Source organism: Drosophila elegans, unplaced genomic scaffold, assembly GCF_018152505.1.
Source record: "Drosophila elegans isolate 14027-0461.03 unplaced genomic scaffold, ASM1815250v1 contig_183, whole genome shotgun sequence".
In the NCBI taxonomy this organism is placed as follows: domain Eukaryota; kingdom Metazoa; phylum Arthropoda; class Insecta; order Diptera; family Drosophilidae; genus Drosophila; species Drosophila elegans.
This window is the reverse complement of record NW_024545550.1, coordinates 7,835,658-7,856,675: the sequence shown is the minus strand read 5'-3', so window position 1 is coordinate 7,856,675 and position 21,018 is coordinate 7,835,658. Positions and strand designations below refer to the sequence as shown.

General features: G+C 36.3%; 3 protein-coding genes across 3 annotated transcripts; all 3 read right to left on the bottom strand.

Moving 5' to 3' along the window:
- Window positions 1-11,386: 11,386 nt before the first annotated feature.
- LOC121466844 lies at window positions 11,387-12,001 on the bottom strand. Its single transcript, XM_041707443.1, has one exon. The coding sequence runs from the start codon at window positions 11,515-11,517 to the stop codon at window positions 11,425-11,427; it is 93 nt and encodes a 30-aa protein (XP_041563377.1). The 5' UTR covers window positions 11,518-12,001; the 3' UTR covers window positions 11,387-11,424.
- Window positions 12,002-14,880: 2,879 nt separating this feature from the next.
- On the bottom strand, window positions 14,881-15,056 carry LOC121466851. The gene has a single exon (XM_041707476.1). It carries the CDS (start codon window positions 15,026-15,028, stop codon window positions 14,936-14,938), a length of 93 nt encoding a protein of 30 aa, XP_041563410.1. The 5' UTR covers window positions 15,029-15,056; the 3' UTR covers window positions 14,881-14,935.
- A 557-nt stretch (window positions 15,057-15,613) lies between these two features.
- LOC108144241 lies at window positions 15,614-16,326 on the bottom strand. The gene is made up of 2 exons (XM_041707458.1): window positions 15,724-16,326; window positions 15,614-15,659 (listed from the first exon to the last, which is right to left on the bottom strand). The coding sequence occupies exon 1, from the start codon at window positions 15,847-15,849 to the stop codon at window positions 15,757-15,759; it is 93 nt and encodes a 30-aa protein (XP_041563392.1). The 5' UTR covers window positions 15,850-16,326; the 3' UTR covers window positions 15,614-15,659; window positions 15,724-15,756.
- Between the last annotated feature and the right edge of the window lie 4,692 nt (window positions 16,327-21,018).

Below are 21,018 nucleotides of genomic sequence, written 5' to 3'. Positions count from 1 at the left end.
TATCAAATTTGATATGATAATTTCCATTTTAAATTATATATTAATCCTGCTTACCGATTTCTGTTGGTTAATTTAAATTTAAGAAAAATACGCCGTTTGGTCCGTTATAAATTTTCCTTTTTCTAACTAATTTTCGTGTTGGTTTTTTCTTAGTTTCTTTAGTTATTTCTTCTTATGGATTTTAACCCTTAAATTATATATTTATATTTAAAATGCCTCTTTATTTTATAAATATATTTATATTTACTCTAAAATGATTGATTAAATAGTATCAATAGTATCAGTTAAGAACTACTAGAAAAAATAAAATGATCGTTTAAAATAGATTTTTTTTTTTTAAATTTTCAGGTCTTAGAAAAAACTAACCCCATTGACCTCTGCATTGCTGTTTCTGAGCGTTTATTTTAATGGCCTTTTCAGGCATCATATGGCGCTCAAAAAGTCATTGAGCATTTTTATTGATCCCTAAACGCTCACACACACCACACTCACACACACACACACACAGACACCTGACGACAGGCGAAGCGGAATGGCCGCCAAAGTGAGCTTCGATAATGCTAATTTTATTCAAAGGTTATGCCATTACAATCCAGTGCTGCAGCCGGGGCCAAAAGCTGGCCAAATACAGACAGGACGAGAACGAGGACGAGGAGCTGTAGGAGATATAGGAGCGACAGGAGCTGAAGATATGGCTTTTGCAAGGACGAGGAGCGATGAAGATGGAATGCAAGTACGTGAAGAAATTCACGAAAAATTACGAGAAACGCCGGGCAAAGGCACAGAAAGATGCACACAAAATTGCAAATCGTGGCCGGAACGAATCCGGAGACCACGGAGACCAGATGAGGCCAAGATGGACGGAAGGACAAGAGCCCTAGTCTTGGCCAGGAGAACGGAGAATGGATGCATCCGAAAGGGAAGCCTCGCCGCCATGCAGCATTTATTGCCAGCGAAGCGTATTTGGCACATTTGATGCGGCGCATAATGGGGAACGCCATTAAATGTCCATTGACATGGCAGCCCAGGTCCGCTGGCCAGCACAGTGGGGCAAAAGCGATCACGAGAAGAACAAAACTATATAATTCCTGTATGAAAAACGATTTTAATGTGAAAAAATAAATAAAACAATTTATTCTGTACAAAATATATATATGTTTCTTATAAATATAATTTAAATATGACAATAATTATATATATAAGAAATATAAAAAAAATCTTTTACTTAACTTTGGAAAATTTTTTTTTTGTTAAAAAGGTAACTTTGATCGTACATATTGTCGTATTATAATTTAATGCTAAGCTAATTCTGTTTGCAACTTATCTGATATACTCAATTCGTTTTCATGTTATATTTCCTGTTTTCTGTTTGTCGATTTAACGACCGAAAATTTTGCTGCCCATTTTGAAATTGGCTTTTTGAAATGTTCTGATAAGACAAAAACTTTAAGGATTTGAGTCCCAGTTTTTGTTATTTTTTAAACTTTCTAATTATATTTATTCAGATTTTTCAACTACCGTGTTTTGCCCCACTGTGACCGCTTTGTGGACGGTGGTGCAGTGGTGGTGCATCGCAAATCGAATGCGAAACGAGCGTAAATCGTGACCAGCAAGGATCTGCTTAGTTTTCTTATTAGCTGCGATTACATTTTATGTTTGTTGTTGGGTCAACATGGCGTATACTTCACTTCACTTGGCTGTTAGAGGGGTTTGTGTGCGTTATATACAGTTTGTATGCTTAACCAAAGTCGCAGTTGTTTTTCTGCAGCTGCAGCTGCAGTTGTTGGTTTTGCACTTTGCTGGCAACGATTTTTCCAAGCTTCTTGATTTTTCCCTTTTTTTTGTATTTTTGTTTTTTTGTTTTTCGCTTTTTTTCTGTACGTGGGCAAGTTGCAAAATGTCGAAAGTCGTCGTCGCATCAAATATGTTGAAAAGCAATTGGCAGGCGTTGGTACCAAACGCCCCTGTCTACTAATGCGCTGCTGTTGGAATTTCTTCATTGAGTACGTGCATTAAATATCAAATCACAATGAAAAATTCCTGCTCACTGGCTGGCTGGCCGAAAATTAAATGCATTTCTGGCGTTGCATACTTGCAGGCGCTCGTTCGACTGTGCCGCAATTTAGTACTGCTTAGAAGTTAGTCTCTCGATTTTTATTGTTTTAATTGCCGTCTTCATTTGTAAGGGGAGTACATATAGATAGGTACTATATATGTGGCCGCATGATTGTGGAAATCAATTTCCTGAAGCAGAGCCAACCGCAATCGGTAGACAAAACAAAGAGACATTCAACAACAGCAATGCATATCAATTGCCGCTGACAATTTCAAATAGAAAACGTCTCAGCATGCCAATACAAATGAATGAATAACAACAAGAATGAGCCCGAGGAGCGGGAATCCTGAAAACAGCAAGGACACAAAACGCTGCCTGTCATCGACAAACTGCAAAACAACGTTAGGCGAGAAAAAAATTGAGAAATCTACAATCTAGAAAATATTGATACCCTGTAATGCCTGTACTCCTTAATTTCATTTACTACATATTTAATAAAATATAAATTTAGTAATACAGTTTTAAGTTTAACTATTGATTAATATTGTTCACAGTTTTTAAATCTTATTTATTTATTGGGAAGTATTTTTGCAAGAAAATTACACTTCTAATGAAAACAAAAAAGTATAACACAAGTAATTACACCCGAATCTCTTTGATTTAATTTAATATATTTCAACAGAACTAAAAACATCGTATAAAAACATATTCGGGAGTATCACGCAAATGACTTTGGTTGAAATATATGTATTCAAACTGAATTTTTATGATTTAAAGTTTGAAAATTAATACATTTTGTCGTGATTGAGTGATATATTGGGTTTTAACAATCTTTATATCGCTATATCCCTGATACTCTTACTTATCACTGGGTAACCACATTGAAATGTAACTGCAATTGAGTTTTGGCTCCCCACTAACCAACCAGTTGCTGTCGTTTTGCTTTTTTATTATTTTTTCCATTGTCAACTGTCAATGAGTTTTCAATTGCCGCCAACTTGCATGTTTGAAGATGTCCCTCCACTGCATCCGCATCCGCATCGGCATCCGCATTCGCATCGAGCGGTCCTGAGCCGCCAATTGGGTTCGGTTCTTGCTTTTGACAGTCTTGGTAGCCCCTTACTACTCCCCAGCTCCCATTTTAGACCCTGTCAATGGCAGGGCAGCTAATTCGCTTGTTTGTGGTTGCGATGGAAAAAAGAACAGAGAAAAGAAGAAGTCTTTGTTTTGACAGCGGAAAAGGGGGAGTGGCAGATGGAGGGGTGAGCGACCCACCTACAGACAACTCCAGATATCGCTTTCCTTTGCGGAAGTGTCATCGAATGATAAATGATTGCGAATTTGTTAGAACATCGCGTGTTTGTAACTCTTTCTCATCATTTCAAAGTAGGTGTTGAAAGGGGGCAGTGACACGCCCAATTCAATATTAATATGAAATGCAAACTCATTCGAAGGCTGACAAGAAAGGGAAATAAAAACTTACAAATGTCTGAGTTGGTTGAAATAAGAAAATGGGTATATCCAATTGCAAAGCGGTTTTATGAAATTAAAAAAAATAGTATTAGGAAGGTTCTCAATGTATTTGATTTATTTGACCAACAATTGTATTATAGACTATTTAAAATTGTGTATTTGGAGCATAAATATAAATTTCTTTCTTATATAAATTTTAATAACTGCTATTGTTATACATTCTTCAGTACTGCCAATCGCATTTACTTACCCCAATTCAGGGGATATTGGCTAAATTTTGCATAGATATTTCCCGGGCAGCTGTGCAATCCGGCGGCAAACATCTGCTGCCCAAAATCGAAGGCCTACCACCCATACACGAATCGAATGTTACTGCTTATTGTTTGCTGCACTCGCATTTCCAATTCCCATTTCCAAACAAATGAAAGGCAAGAGGAAAAGCCATGCCGTGCAAAAATTTTCAATTGAAACCCATTGATGAGTCTATATCTTCCGTGGGGCTGGTTCTTTTTTTTTGTGTTTCACATATGTTTTTGTCAGCACCACCAGCGGGTGGTTCCACCATTTCCCCAGCGAAAAAAAAGAGAATGGGGGGTGCTGTTTGGGTGGTGGGGCGGTGCACAAGGCCGCGGCTTTTGTTGACATTCGCGAAGCGGACGCCCACGTAGAAGCAATTAATTGGGAAAAATGCGCAAATAGAGTGGCGTCGAGTGAAGGACGGATCCGGTTCGCGGTACCAGGTGGCTTCAGTTGACTTAACCTCCATTCTCGCACCGATTCTTCTCGGCTGCGTCCATCCTCATTGCCATTCTCATAGCTCAAAGTCTTTGGCCTGCTGTTCCTCCCCCCGAAAAAAACGGAAAAATAAAGTCTTGTCTTTCTCAAATGTCATTTGTTGCTGCTAATAGCCGAACATTTAGCATGTTTCTTCCCTGTTTCAGGGCATAACACTTTTTTGAGGGATTTTAAAATACGTTAATACTCTGAAAGCTATGAATGTTATAAAAGCGATTAAAATGTTTAAAGAATTTTATGTGGTATATCTTAAATTTGAATTCGGTTCGCTTATCTCTATTGTGTGTTTATTAAGATTCAAGTTTAATAATATTAGTTTGAATTTTGTTGTATTTGGTTTGAATTTGGTTATCTACGTCTTATAACAATTTAAAAAATAAACATAAATTTAAATATCTCGTTAAATTGTGGTTTGATATATAAATCTTGGGAACTATTTATGGTCTTACTTACGATTTAAAAGTTAGTTTACTTTTTTTTTAATTGTTCAATATAGGTGTGTGTGTATCAGACATTTTAAGGGATTTCAATTATATTTATAAAAAGTCAAAACTATAATTTCCCAGCATTATAAATATGTCGTTATAAATAAGTGAATATAATACATGTGTAAGTATAAATACTTGTTCTTGATTTATTAATTTATTTTGTTCATTTGACATTATTATTGATTTAAATTATATATATGAAATGTCAGTAGAATAATTTCCCAATCTCCGAAGGGTATTACCACTTCTTTCATTGTCCAGACCCTATTTAACTCCTTTGGCCAGTGACATGCAGTTTGTCGATGGTTTTGGGAGCGGGGAAGAGGGGTAGAGGGGGAAAATGGGTGGAAATAAGCAGGACTAAGGGCGTTCCCCGAACTTTTCGTCGCTGTCAATGGCTTTTGTCTCGTGGCGCGCTAAAACTTTTCTAATTAAGTGGCAATGCCGGGTAGCAGGAATACGTTAGAACATTCCCCCTACCACCAAGTTAGGGGCAGAGGGGGCGTGGCCGGCCACTTGTCCAGTTGGCCTACGAGCGGTCGCATTACAATAAACTGTTATGGGTGGACTTTTAATGACCCGCCGGCTGCTCTGCTGCTGCATTTTGCAGGAAAAGGGGGCGTGTTAATGGTTATCGCTGTTGTTGTTGCTGCGGTTGGCCAGCATTAGTTACAAAATGTCGTTAGCCAAATTATTTGCCATGTTGGCGGAAAAATTTTTATGGTTTTATCAGAGTAAAGTCGGTGGGGGGTATTTGAGAGAGCCTTGCACGACTAATTGCAGTTGAAATTTTGTTTTATGCGCACGCGGCACATTAAGTTTTATACGTTGTGTCGCTTTCGAAGCGTGGCTTGCGGGGGGAGGAATTTAACTAGCAAACTGTTAAGCCTGATAATTAACTTGAGCCTAGTTGCAGGCACAGGAAATATGGCATTTGGTAAGTTCTCGGAAAGTGGGCGAAATCTTATCACGAGAGTTTTTACGATGAATTTATGTGGTCAAGCGGAGCGATAGAAATCTAAAGTGTTTGAAAATAGCATACTTCAAAATCTTAATCCATATCCTAATAATTATATGAATGATTTTTATCTAAGGTGTTTATACATTTTACCATTTCCATTATTTTATTGATGTTGAATTAGAAAAATACGTATCATAGGCTTTTGAAATGGAATTTAATTGAAATCATAGAGAAAAAATCACTTGGCTTTTAAAAATCTTTTTTTAATCTCTCTCGTGATAAGTGTGCAACATACATTTTTGATCTGGAAATCCAATAAATTCAATACGAGAGACAACGGTTCTATTTTTCATTGCACACTTTCAGGCACCTTAAAAATTGTTTCTAAGCCCCTAGTGTTGTTTTTATAATGTAAAAAGGCTTGTCTACTTTCAAACCACTTACTACAACCAAAAATGTAATAGGTCTACAAATTTACTTTTGAATATTTATTTCAATAATTTATTGCACTCTTTCATTACTTTTCCACCTGCCAGAATATGAAACTTTTCAAATAATGTTCGGCCCTGTCTGATTGTCTTACTTCCATCTGAATCCGAATCCGAATCGAAATCGGTTGGCTTTCGTAAGCCGAAGGCTTTAAATATTTAACCGCTGCTGCATGCGGCTCCCATTTCAGCTCCAGTTTGCAGGCTTTTATTGCCGGCGTTCCTGGCTGCCGGCAAACCGCATGCTGTTGTAGATTAAGCCGCAAGACTTTCCCAGAAATTCACTCCAATAACAGCACAGCACTACCAGGAGGAGAGGCTATGCCCGACTCTATTTATAGTTGGATGTTGGATTTTATTTTCAGTGTTCTGGTGTTGTTTTTTTTTTCCAGCCAGTCGCCGTACCTCGATTAAAGGGCTGTGTGTGTGGCCCGGAATTTATATTATTGCATGCCAGAGACCGACGCTAACCCCGCTCAAATTTCCCCTTTCCTCTATTTTTGCGGGACGCTTTTGTGTTTCGGGTAGCGAACAAATCGCAACATTACAGCTCCATGTTGCATTCGTTTTTTATTGATATTTGCGGCTTGCAATTGTTGCGCTTTGGCTTTCGAATTTGTGTAGCACACTTTTTGGCCTTGTTAGCCCGGGACTTTTAACTTCTGTCTATCCGGTGGCCTTCCAGCATATTTATGGAATCACTCCGAGTACTCAATTAAGGTCCGCTCACCTGTCGGCCGATCATCCTTCAAAGGGCCCTCAGGTGGAAATAAATCCAAAAATATACAGGCAAAAAATTATTTATATTTAACTTATGTTTAAAAGACTTTAAGTTTCAGTGAAGTGTATACATTTTATTTTTATTCCCATTAAAACTAAAATCTCCCATATTCTAAATATGCCCATATATATTTTATAAAAAGTGAACAATTTATATAGACAAGCTTAAGCCATTGTTTTAAGTGCACGAACAGAATTTTCCATGCCTGGAAAAACGTGATGGCACTCGATTTTTTTGCCAGCTTAAAAACTCATTCATCAATTAAATCGACATATTCATCAAAACAATTTCCCCCACGTTGATGTCAACATGGCTTCACTGTGGTGACGTCAATGGAGCACGTGTGGAGTTGACTGTACATTTTTGGAGGGTTGGGGAATTTGGAGGAATGACATATGTGAAATGGGCCTCTGACTTTTGGCATTTCATTAGTCTGCATGCGGATTATGAAGGCCCATGAATGTCGAATTGGGGAGTTCAACTGTGCCACTTGTCAAAATGGAATTTATTTGATTTTCGCCTCGAAAAGTGATTGAGAGCTCTGTCCGAGAAGGGGTTTCATTGGAATTTATTGAAAGTTTAAGTTGAGGCAAGTACGTGATGTGGAGAGATGTTCCATTAGCATGTCAAAGATCATTTTTCATTTGGGTTCCATGCTCTAGACAAAGAAGAAGACGTTTTTTTTGGCTGCTGTTTTTGTTGCTGAATCTTAAGGACTTCACACTTAATTGCTTTTTCACGCCTCTTGCCACCCGGAAGGAATACTTAATACTCCCTGACGTTCCAACATTGACGGGCGGCCACTGACAGCAGCTGTCAGCTCAGTTTGTATTCACGGCGAAGACAGCACCACCCACCGCCCAACCACCCACTCTAGCATCCCCCTCTCCGCCCCATCTCAACCATGGCCTGCAAATTGCTCATTTCAAGGCTAATTTGTTAGCATATATAGACACGCGAAAAGGCAAAAGTCAGTACACAGAGGGAAATTTTGTTTTAAGTTTGGAAAACAATTAGGAGGCTTCTGTAAAACTTATTGCAGAATCGTAAACAATATGCATTTTCCTTTTTTAGTATTTCATGAATTTATTACATTAAAGCTTAATATTTTCTGAAACTACAATTTTAAATTCATAACATAATATATTTAAAATTGATAACAGTAAAATTTTTAGATATTGGTCATAGTTTTGAGAACTAATATCTTAAAACTTAAAATTCCAAATCTTTTAAAAATGCTTAAATTTTATTCAAAGTATGTTTAACCTATGGGGGGAAATACATGCGATGCCTGTAAAAGTAGGTCATAATATAGATTCGCTAAATATATATAATTTCTTATACTTGCATTAAAATAGTATATGTTTACGGACATATAAACCTTAAGGAAAAATTATTTTTGGGTATGTTTTTCTAACATATTCAATAAATTAAGTTTTAACTTTGTATCAAAACTATATATCTCCATCAGACAGATTGAAAAACTAATCACTACAAACCTACACTTCAAAGAAGGTTATGTTATTTCGTTACGTGTAAATAGCTAAAGACAAGTTATGCGCCTGCCAAGGTGGACCAAATTTGTCAGGCAACAGATGCAGAGCCACCCTTCCCCTTGCACTTAATTACAGCGCAGTGTCAGCTAAATACATTTATTTACATAATTTTAATTAAACAAGCGAACGGAAACTGTCACCCCAGGAGTCGGGATGTCTGTCAGGGTCAAGAATGCGTACGTCTGTCTGTCTATCTGTCTGTTTGTCAAGGTGACAGGGGTGACAGGGGTCACCACCCACCCCACCCCAAAAACCACCTGAGGGGTGACGATGGGGTCTCCTTTTTCAGGGGTGGATCTGTTGCCAATTTTGGTGTCCTTAACGATATAATTAGATTGTTTTGTGGACGGCGATGCTTTTTTTGCTGCCCACCGACTGTGATTTTCAATATGCCAGGCAGGCAGGTGAACTTCATCCGACCACCACCCACTTTCCCACCCCCACTTCGTAGTCTGATGTTTCCTTGGTTTTCTCTTTTTTTGTGCCAGTGGAAGTTGCGGAAAATTGGGGTGACAAACCTCATTAATTACAAATGACTTCATTTCTTTTGTTTAGCGAGCATTCAGGGTATTCCCATTCAGCGAGTCTCTGAGGTGTGAAGTGTGTGTGTGTTGTGGGTGATTGTGTGAGTATGCGAGTGTTGTGACAGCTGAAGGGCAAAAGGCAATGGATATTTTCCTTGGAAGTGCTGGCCAATTATCATGTTGATGGGATGTTTAGTAAGCGAGCCTCTGGAGTGGGCCTTAAAAACTCATGAACCCTGGGGAATGTGTCTGAAATAAAGTAAGCAAATGTTAAACCGCCTCTTTAAGGGATAAATAGAGTTATATATCAATGCAATAAAGCATGACATAATATAAAAAGTATTTCTTTATAAATTTTTATTTATAATTGATACCTCGTCTTAGCTATCTTCAAACTTTCTCACTTTAAATTTATTTTTTTAAATTTTTAGAGAAACAGTGAGACATCGCAATCTTTCACACTCTAAGGATTTCAAAACTATTATAATAAAAGAAAGACAAAGTTACGAGGTCCTCATTTTATTTTTGTATAATTGGGACTTATAAAGGGACCTTCAGATTTAGATCCTATTTGCCGTTGTCATCAGCCTTGGGACCTGGTTTGTTGGCCTTTGTTTGGGCGTTGACGAGGGCAAGGGCCAGTACGGTGAAGATCAGGATTGTAAGCTTCATTTTGAGATTTGATATGAATAGTTTGGATCTGCCTTTTATACTTTCTTTGGCTTCAAGTGGAACAATTTGATCAGTGACGCTATTTATTTTATAAATTGTTATTTATATATGATTATTACATCGACTTAAAAAACTAAACCGTTCCACTTCACATACAGTTTCTAACACAAAAACAGCAAATAAATCAATGCAAAATATAAAAAGGATTTTTTTTTATAAATTTTTATTTTTTATTTTAACTTCTTTAGAGCACATTTAATATAAGAGCCTTTTCTCCGTTTTCCAAGACAAGTTTTCCCAAATGCGTGGAGCAACAATTAAATACATAAAATATGTGTATTTCAGCTGAGCCAAAGGCGCTTTTAGCGCGACACATCCAGTTGGCCTTAGTTTATTTTATCCTTTTTCAAATGCGAGGAGTTAGAGGTGCGGAGGCAAGGCTTTTAGCCAAAGTCCCCAGTTGCTTGTAAATTGTTCTATGGCCGCCAAACACATTGCGAAATGTGACAAATATGCATTTGGCAACAATAAATTTTACGACCACAGTCGCCGCCGCCGAAAATATTTCACATAGCCTCAGAGTCTGGAGTTCGGTTCCAAAATTAAGGGGCGGGGCAGCGCCTAAGGGGCAGGGAAAGCAGAAAAGTCGGCGAGGGAATAACTCCATATCCATATAAATATAAATTAGCATATTTTGTGGCGCCAGTGCGGCGGCAACTGCAATTTCTCTCAATGGCCAATTGTAATTAAATTGTCGCGAGGCCAGAAAAACGCATACACAGACAGACCTACGAGTACCATATATGCGTAAACATAATTGCTAGATTTTATTGCTCCAGTGTTTTTTGTAATTCAATTTGCCTGATTTATGCCGCCAGCTCAATCACAATTATTCATTGCAAAACAGGCAACGTTCCGCTGATTTGTTGGCCTTGTTAACGCCAATTTATGGTCGATGCCTGATTATTGGCAATTAGCTGCAATTGTCCTACCTATCCATGCCTTTTGGCCTACCCATATTGCATATCGCACCCCTTTCGCCCGACAATTGCATTCAACCCCAATTGGAGGGTTACAAATTGCAGGCTTCAAAAAAAGCCAACTAAGTTTTGAGTGAGTTACTACCCAAAAAACTTAGCCACAAAGCGCCTGCGCTGTCGAAAACTATCTCAAAAGTGTACAAAAAATTCCTCGAGTGTTAAAATAGGGAAATAAGCTCAAGAGTACGAACTCAGTTTTGAGTGAAAATGGCTAGACCAGTAAATTGGCTACTAGACTTTACCTTTTAAAAATAAATATATTGATGGTTTGTAATATCCCATAAAAAAGGTTACATGTTTTTTAAACACGATAGAAAATATAAAAATGATAATAATTGGAAGAGGAGCAGCTAGGGATAGATACCAAATTGAGTGGACACACTGCCAGAAAGAACTAGAAGGACTAGTGACTAGTCTTCAACGAGGAAAATAGGCTTGGCAATACTTAAAAATGACGAACAAATTGATTTTAAGCCTTCGTGGCAGTTATTAAATTTGTATTGCTCCACTGAAAATGAAAAACGTTATTTAAATCTAGTTTTTAGATTAGACTTTTCTATTTGGACATGGTTTATTTACAATTTAGTATTCTATTTGCCACGGGAGGGAGGAACTCCTGGCAGGGGATAGGCTTCCACCAAAGCAAGTCCTAAGATAGTTGTGATCAGAACGGCTACCTTCATTTTGTTTGTGATGGGAAGGAAACAGTGGTTTTTATTTACTCTACCCGTCTACTTAGGGTGGAAAAATTAAATTGGCAATAGTGTTAACTGTTACGCGAATCGATTAGTTATACATGTTTCGGGTTACTATATTTTATTTAGGATATATAATTGATTGATACCTCGTCTTAGCTATCATCAAATTTTCTCACTTTAAATGTATTTTTTAAGGTTTTTAGAGCAACACTAAGGTATCGCAATCTTTCACACTCTAAGGTTTTTAAAACTTTTCTAATAAAAGAAAGACAAAGTTACGAGGTCCTCATTTTATTTTTGTATAATTGGGACTTATAAAGGGACCTTCAGATTTAGATCCTATTTGCCGTTGTCATCAGCCTTGGGACCTGGTTTGTTGGCCTTTGGTTGGGCGTTGGCGAGGGCAAGGGCCAGGACGACGAAGATCAGAACTGCGAACTTCATTTTAAGAGTTAATATGGTTTGATTGGACTGGCATCTGCTTTTTATACTTTCTTTGGGTTCAAGCGGGACCAATTGATTTAACACAATTTAAAGACCTTCTAAGCAAATATTAAATTTGTATTGCTCCACTTAAAATAAAAACCTTATTTGAATCTAGTTTTTAGATATGGTTTTTCTATTTGGATTTACAATTAGGATTCTATTTGCCACGGGAGGGAGGAACTCCTGGCAGGGGATCAGCTTCCATAAAGGCAAATCCTAAGTTAGTTGCGAAGTTCCTTGTGATGGAAAGGAAACATTGGTTTTTATGTACTCTGCCAGTCTACTTAGGGTTGAAAAATTAAATTGGCAATTGAGTTAACTGCTAAGCGAATTGATTAGTTATACCCGTTTCGGGTTACTATATTTTATTTAGGATATTAGCACGACATTCATGCAAGCATATTTTAATACTCATTTTTGAATCGATCAGAAATTACGATTAATGGTAAATTAGTTGTTATTAACATAGAAATACTGAATTTTTTAAAGTTTTCAAAGAAGTTAAACATATATAAGAAAATAACAAGTTCAGTTAATACATTTTCGTACGTCTTTAATAATAAATGATAAAATAATTTAAACTGCTTGTCAAGTAATGCAGTTCAGTCAGAATAAATTAAATATTCTTACTGGTCGCCAATAACCAACTGCTGGCATGGGACTACAACATTCTTAGCTTTTTGTTTGGTAATCTGCATAAAACATGTGCCCAAAATTAGCAACACTTAGATATAGCAATCTTTTAGTTAATAGGTCTTCATTTTATTTTTGTATAATTGGGACTTATAAGTTGGCCTTCAGATTTAGATCCTATTTGCCGTTGTCATCAGCCTTGGGACTTGTTTTATTGGTCTTTTGGGCGTTGGCGAGGGCAAGGGCCAGGACGGCGAAGATCAGAACGGCGAACTTCATTTTAAGAGTTAATATGGTTTGATTGGACTGGCATCTGCTTTTTATACTTTCTTTGGGTTCAAGCGGGACCAATTGATTTTACACAATTTAAAGACCTTCTAAGCAATTATTAAATTTGTATTGCTCCACTTTAATTTATTTAAATCTAGTTTTTATACCCTTACAGAGTGTATTATAATTTCAGTCAGAAATTTGCAACGCAGTGAAGAAGACGTTTCCGACCCTTTAAAGTATATATATTCTTGATCAGCATCAAGCCATGTCGACATAAAGTAATGGTTAAATATTTCAGAATTACGGTTTAAATTTCATCCAATCGGACGACTATAACATAAAGCTCCCATGGGAACAATAAATATATATACAAAAAAATTAAAAAAAACTTGACTTTTTTATTTTGTAATTTTTTTAGAAATTCTTTTTGTAATTCATCATAACTTCAATGCTTTTAAACATACACGCAAGTAAATCATAATTTTAATGTCTTCAAGAATATTGCATTTTTGCAATAGCTACAAGGGTATATGAACTTCAGCTTGCCGAAGTTTGCTTCCTTTCTTGTTAGATATGGCTTTTCTATTCAGACATATTCAATTAGTATTCTATTTGCCACGGGAGGGAGGAACTCCTGGCAGGGGATCAGTCCTAAGATAGTTGCGAACAAAATGGCTTTCTTAATTTTGTTTGTGATGGAAAGGAAACAGTGGTTTTTATGTACTCTACCCGTCTACTTAGGGTGGAAAAATTAAATTGGCAATAGTGTTAACTGTTACGCGAATCGATTAGTTATACATGTTTCGGGTTACTATATTTTATTTAGGATATATAATTGATTGACCCCTCGTCTTAGCTATCTTCAAACTTTCTCACTTTAAATTTATTTTTTAAGGATTTTAGAGCAACACTAAAATATCGCAATCTAAGGTTTTCAAAACTATTCTAATAAAAGAAAGACAAAGTTACGAGGTCCTCATTTTATTTTTGTATAATTGGGACTTATAAAGGGACCTTCAGATTTAGATCCTATTTGCCGTTGTCATCAGCCTTGGGACCTGGTTTGTTGGCCTTTGTTTGGGCGTTGACGAGGGCAAGGGCCAGTACGGTGAAGATCAGGATTGTAAGCTTCATTTTGAGATTTGATATGAATAGTTTGGATCTGCCTTTTATACTTTCTTTGGCTTCAAGTGGAACAAATTGATTAGTGACGCTATTTATTTAATAAATTGTTATTTATATATGATTATTACATCGGCTTAACAAGCTCAACCGTTCTCGCTTCACATACAGTTTCTTACACAAAAGCAGCAAAAAAAATCACAGCAGAATATAAAAGAATTTTTTTTTATAAATTGTTATTTTTTATTATCTCTTCATAAGTATTTTTTAGAAAAAAATAAAAAAATATAAAGTATCTACTAAAACAGTTTAGAGCACAATCAATCTAAGAGCCTTTTCTCCGTTTGCCAAGACAAGTTTTCCCAAGTGCCTGGAACAACAATTAAATACATAAAATATGTGTATATCAGCTAAACTCATAAAATAAGTTGCATGTTTCTTGAAGACATTTGCAATAGAAAATAGATATGTAAATGATCATTATTACATGAGGAAATTTAAAACATTTCGTATATGGATTGCTCTTTCTTAAGGAAAAAAACTATGAGAAACACATATATTGTAAAACATGGTAAAGTGTTTGGTGAATAATAAAATAGAAATTGGAAAATACAGACATTACAATTTTAGTCCCTGGAGTTTTAGTAAGTTGTATGTTACTTTTATGTTGATATTGATATTGAATTAGCAAGACTACTGACTAGTCTTCAAAGTGGAAAATCGGATTGGCAATACTTAAACATGACTAACCAATTGATTTTACACAACTTAAAGTTCTCTTAGCAATTATTAAATTGTATTGCTCCACTTAAAATAATAAACCTTATTTAAATCTAGTTTTTAGATTACGCTTTTCTATTTGGACATGGTTTATTTACAATTTAGTATTCTATTTGCCACGGGAGGGAGGAACTCCTGGCAGGGGATAGGCTTCCACCAAAGCAAGTCCTAAGATAGTTGTGATCAGAACGGCTACCTTCATTTTGTTTGTGATGGGAAGAAAACAGTGGTTTTTATGTACTCTACCCGTCTACTTAGGGTGGAAAAATTAAATTGGCAATGGTGTTAACTGCTACGCGAATCGATTAGTTATACACGTTTCGGGTTACTATATTTTATTTAGGATATATAATTGATTGATACCCCGTCTTAGCTATCTTCAAACTTTCTCACTTTAAATATATTTTTTAAGGATTTTAGAGCGACACTAAAATAACGCAATCTTTCACACTCTAAGGTTTTCAAAACTATTCTAATAAAAGAAAGACAAAACAAATTGATTAGTGACGCTATTTATTTTATAAATTCTTATTTATATTTGATTTTTCCCAAGTGCCTGGAGAAATAATTAAATACAAAAATGTGTATATTTCAGCTAAACTTATAAAATAAGTTGCATGTTTTCAAAAGACTTTTGCAATATAAAATATATATGTAAATGAATATTATTAGATGAGGAAATTTAAAACATTTTGTATATGGATTGCCCCTCTTAAGGAAAAAAACTATGGGATACACATATATTGCAAAATATGGTAAAGTGTTTGGTCAATAATAAAATAGTCGCTGGAATTTTAGCAAGTTGTATGTCACTCTTATGTTGATATTGATAACTGCAATGAACTAGCAAGACTACAGACTAATCTTCAAAGTGGAAAATACTTAAACATGACTAACCAATTGGACATGGTTTGTTTTCAATTTAGTATTCTATTTGCCACGGGAGAGAGGAACTCCTGGCAGGGGATAGGCTTCCACCAAAGCAAGTCCTAAGATAGTTGTGATCAGAACGGCTACCTTCATTTTGTTTGTGATGGGAAGGAAACAGTGGTTTTTATTTACTCTACCCGTCTACTTAGGGTGGAAAAATTAAATTGGCAATAGTGTTAACTGCTACGCGAATCGATTAGTTATACATGTTTCGGGTTACTATATTTTATTTAGGATATATAATTGATTGATACCTCGTCTTAGCTATCATCAAATTTTCTCACTTTAAATGTATTTTTTAAGGTTTTTAGAGCAACACTAAGGTTTCGCTTTCACACTCTAAGGTTTTCAAAACTTTTCCAATAAAAGAAAGACAAAGTTAAGAGGTCCTCATTTTATTTTTGTATAATTGGGACTTATTAGTTGGCCTTCAGATTTAGATCCTATTTGCCGTTGTCATCAGCCTTGGGACTTGTTTTATTGGTCTTTTGGGCGTTGGCGAGGGCAAGGGCCAGGACGGCGAAGATCAGAACGGCGAACTTCATTTTAAGAGTTAATATGGTTTGATTGGACTGGCATCTGCTTTTTATACTTTCTTTGGGTTTAAGCAGAACCAATTGATTTTGGGTACTTCCGAGAAAGTTCTAATAATAATAATAATTTTCAACTTTGCACTGACCTTGAAATTTGGTAATATTTTGATTTTCTAAAGTAGCCAACCTATTATGGCTTGCCGCAGACAGGTAAGCGAAGTGGGGAGGGGGGCTTGAATGACTATTGATATATTGTATTTTTCGATGTGAGAACGGTTGAGCTTATTAAGCCGATGTAATAATCAAATATAAATAACAATTTATAAAATAAATAGCGTCACTAATCAATTTGTTCCACTTGGAGCAAAAAAAAAAGTATAAAAGGCAAATCCAAACTATTCATATCAACTCTCAAAATGAAGTTTGCAACCTGATCTTCGCTGTCCTGGCGCTTGCCCTCGCCAACGCCCAAAAGACCAATAAAACAAGTCCCAAGGCTGATTACAACGGCAAATAGAATCCAAATCTAAAGGATCCTTTATGAGTCCCTATTATACGCAAATGAAATGAGGATCTCTTAAAGAAATGTGTTTGCCCTATGGCAGTGGTTTAATTTGTCCAATTGATTTAGTTTATTTTGAGATAGTTGAATGCGGTTGGCGCAACTTTTAGGATTCAAACTGCGATCAACTTCCATCTTTCAAAGTATGTTTTCAGTAGCTCTACCAGTAGGTATCTTAAATTTATTCAAGCTGCAATTTTTTTTATCCAGTAATTATCAAAGGAAATTCAAGTTCCCATCTAGCTTGTTCTGGGTCATTCAGGGTAATAATATAAACTTAGGTTTACATCGTAGTCTAAATCTTTTCCAACTCAATAGATTATAAATGACAATAGACAGTAAAAATTTTGGAAAACACACTAACTTCGCTCGGAACCTCATAGCTCATAAGTCATTATTTAGTTATAAAATTTGTCTTTATTATTTACACTTTATTTATTTTTTGTATATTTTCTTTATCTACCATCCCTTAGCAAAAGTACAATAATGCAATAATAAAGCAATGCCAAGTATCTTCAACTCTGAAGTGTAGATAATGCATTTTTTCGCTTAGTATCCAAAGATGGTATGGAAAGTGGCACCGAGTCTAAAGCTTCATATCGGCTCTCAAAATATCGTCAAATCCAACAAAAAAGAAGGATCATCACCCAAGCTGATGGCACAGGCAAAGTAAAATGTATAATATGCTGATGTCTTAAGTGAGTGGGTTATTCAGCGTCTATGAAACTAATTTTTTTTTTATTTTTTAATAATTTAATTAATTTTTAGCTAAAGTGTTGGGTGAAGGTTTCGTTAACATCTAAGGATTAGTAGTTGATTTAAGGCCTGCATCTATTTGCCCTCGGGAACCACGGGTGGCACGCCAGGTCTTGGCCTTACGGTGACAAAATCTATAGGCGGTACTGGATTTGCAAGTGCAATGGCCAGAATGGTCAAGAAAACGTTTACCGCAAGCTTCATTTTTTATATCCAATGAAAGAAACGACGCTCTTTTAAGCAAAGAATTCTGAATCGAAGCGAATCAATTGGCCAAGGCCTTGATGGTAAATTGGTTTAAACTTGTGACATTTTCTTAATGTCATCTGCCTTCGTTCTTCTTGAAATAATTTCTTTTTTCTTTCATCAGCTAGAATTGAAAATACACACATACACATTTAATTTAAGAAAATGTTATATTGATTTAAAGTTCCAAATAAACTGTAATTTGGGCTTTACATGGAAAAAATAAATGCGTTTGAACCTAACTACATCTCTCATTAAACATTTTATATTTAATTATTGCTATAGTTGCTAAACGGAACTCAAGTCCAAGCTTTTTTAATGGTTTTTCTTTACTGCCTTCTGTTTTAGTTTAATTTACTCCAGCATAACGAAATCGTTAGGGCGCCACATGCAATAAAATAAAAAGCAAAACGCAATTAAAATTATTTCAGGCGACGCCGTCGCTTTCGAGGCACATGCAGTGCGGCAAATGTTTTGCGTAATTGCAGTTTGGGGCTCATTAAAGACCGGGCTTTTTCCTTCGCAGCTTAGCTGGTTTTCCTTGGGGGTTTCTCTCGCTTTTCCAGCCGGACACAGCTGGCGTGCGAAAAGTGCCAAGCGGACTTAACAATGCGTTACATTATTGTCCTCCCACTCGGCGAGTCTGAGTAAAACATTAAAAATCCATTGCACAAAGCTAGACAAATAGACGCACACAATCGGTGGTTCGCAGGGGCTGGGAATCCACCCATTTCCCCTAGACAGACAATCGGCTGGCTATATACATATAGCTCCTCTGGCCGGAGTAGCTTGCTTAATTAATAAATTGATTGGATTGTTTTCACAGCACGCAGTTCTCGTGAATTTTATTTCTCTGTTTTCCGTTGGTGTGTTGCTTAATACGTTTTTCTTTTACCTTTTAATGTCATTTTCTATGTTTAATTTTTTCTCGATTTTACAGTTACTTGCTGATTCATTTTATAAGAGCTTGAAGCTTTTATTAAGAGCCAATTTATTCTGTTCGTATAAATAAAAAATGTTAATTAATTTATAAGGAAGTTACCCAAGATTCTTATTGCTGCTGAGATATTCAGTTGCTCAATAACTAAATTGAATTTATTAACCAAGCTAACACTATGCAAGCTCTTTCCGAAAACCGTTGAAATATGACCAGGCGACCCGCAGAGCAATCCCTTGACCCCCCTGGCCATCCCCCTCTTTGCCGGCTCGCTGTTAACTGCTATTAAGCTAGCCACAAGTTGCTACGCGACAGGGCTAACACAAACCCACCCACACACTGCCACACACAGAGGCAGACACACATGGGAGTCCTGCCTTGTTATTATGGCCAACAATTCAACAGTTATCCTTTGGCTTTAACCCCCCATCCCGCACTTCCCGTTTTAACGAGCGCCACTTGAACCCGTTTATTTTGCATGTGTTTGCTGGTTCTTTCTGTTTTTTGTGTTTTTTGTGTGCTTCTTCGGTGGCAAACACATTTCACATGTCGCCATCGTCGTTCTGCGCACTCATTTCCGCTTCCTGTTTTGTGGCCAAAACTTCAGAGCCACAAAAAAGGTTTGTCTGTTTGTCTGTTTGTCTGTACCCCCCACCACCCTGTTTTCGGTACAATTTTCATTTGTACGCCACGGCCTCGTAAATCATGCGCTGACATGGCTAGCAAAATTGTCGCTGCAGTTCATAATAAAAAGATAAGAACGAGGCAAACGGTCGGTAAAAACAGCGGGAAATTCTGCAACATTGGAATTTCGAGTGAGAAATGTCGGGGGTAAAGAGGTAAATAAAATTAATAAACTTCAGTGAAGACAAGTGGCCAGATGAAGAATTATGTGGAGAGTTGCGTAAGTAAGTGAGTTCTGGATTAGGATAAATAGAAGGAAAAATGGCTGTTGCAGGCTTAAGGTGAAAAAATTATACATTTTTTGTGCTTAATAAAATGTATTTAAGTAAAGTTAATTTTTGTCAGGATCGTCTGCTGATAAATGGAAATCTCCTCTTCAGCATTTAATTTAATTTTTTCTTTATCACCCACTCGTTCTTGCCCAAAATGTAATCCACCAGCATACAACAGCAAAATCGTGTTGCTCTTAATGAAGTTTTTTTTTCAGTTTTTGGGGACAAAAAAAATGGTTTTTTATTTGTTTTTAATGACTGCTTTCTGGAGTTTGAGAACCAAACTATCGATCCCCACCAGAATTTCAAGTATTTATTTTTAAAAGAATTTAATTTTTCCTAACTTTTAATATGGGGTAAGTTAATGATTTTTTTTATTGAAATGGTCATTAAACCAACTTTTCGGCAGGGTGATAAAAATGTTTTGAGCGAAATTCAATAAACAGCAAAGGTTTCTGATTTTCTTATGAGCACATCATTTTATTCCTTACCCGCAGAGTGGTATTTAGTGGAAAAATGTTTTGAATAAATAGTTTTGTATAGTATTGTATTGCATTCTTCAAATTCTACTCATTAGGCACACTCGTTAACATACTCCAATGCGATTCCAGGACCCATTCGACACAAAAAGTCCATGCAACTCAGCTTAACTTTTATAATGCATTGCGACATGAGGCGGCATGTTGAGCCTGTACCCCCAGACACTGGCCTGGCTTTATCCTGTTCGCAGAGGCGCTGGTGCGAAGTCCGCACTAATTAATCCCTTTACGACTGAAACCTATCAAAACACAAGCTTAACTTTTCCAATAAAAATAACGACGACACCGCCACAAAAACGAGAAGCAAAAACAACGAGATGCCACCGGGAAAACCGCAAAAAGCAGAAAGCATAAGGAATCTGCTAACTTCCTGTGACCAGGAGCTAGAAATGCACTGCGAAAAATAATTGAATGATGTCTGTTATCTGCTGTTTTAAAGCATGTTACGACTGCTAGTTCCAGTGTAATTTTGGATTACAAGAAATTTATTTTCAGGAAAAAATATTTTCAATACTGTGGAAAGGGTTTTAAAAACAGAAAATATATATTTTACATATCTATTGAAAGAAAATATTTATATTTAAATAGTACAAGGGAATAATAATTTATCATAAACTGTTTAGAAGTTTTTATTAAACCTAGACCAAGAGCTAGAAATGCACTGTGAAAAAAATTGTAATATGTTTTGAAGGAATTATGGGTTCTTTTAAATAAATTATTCGAGTGCTAGTAC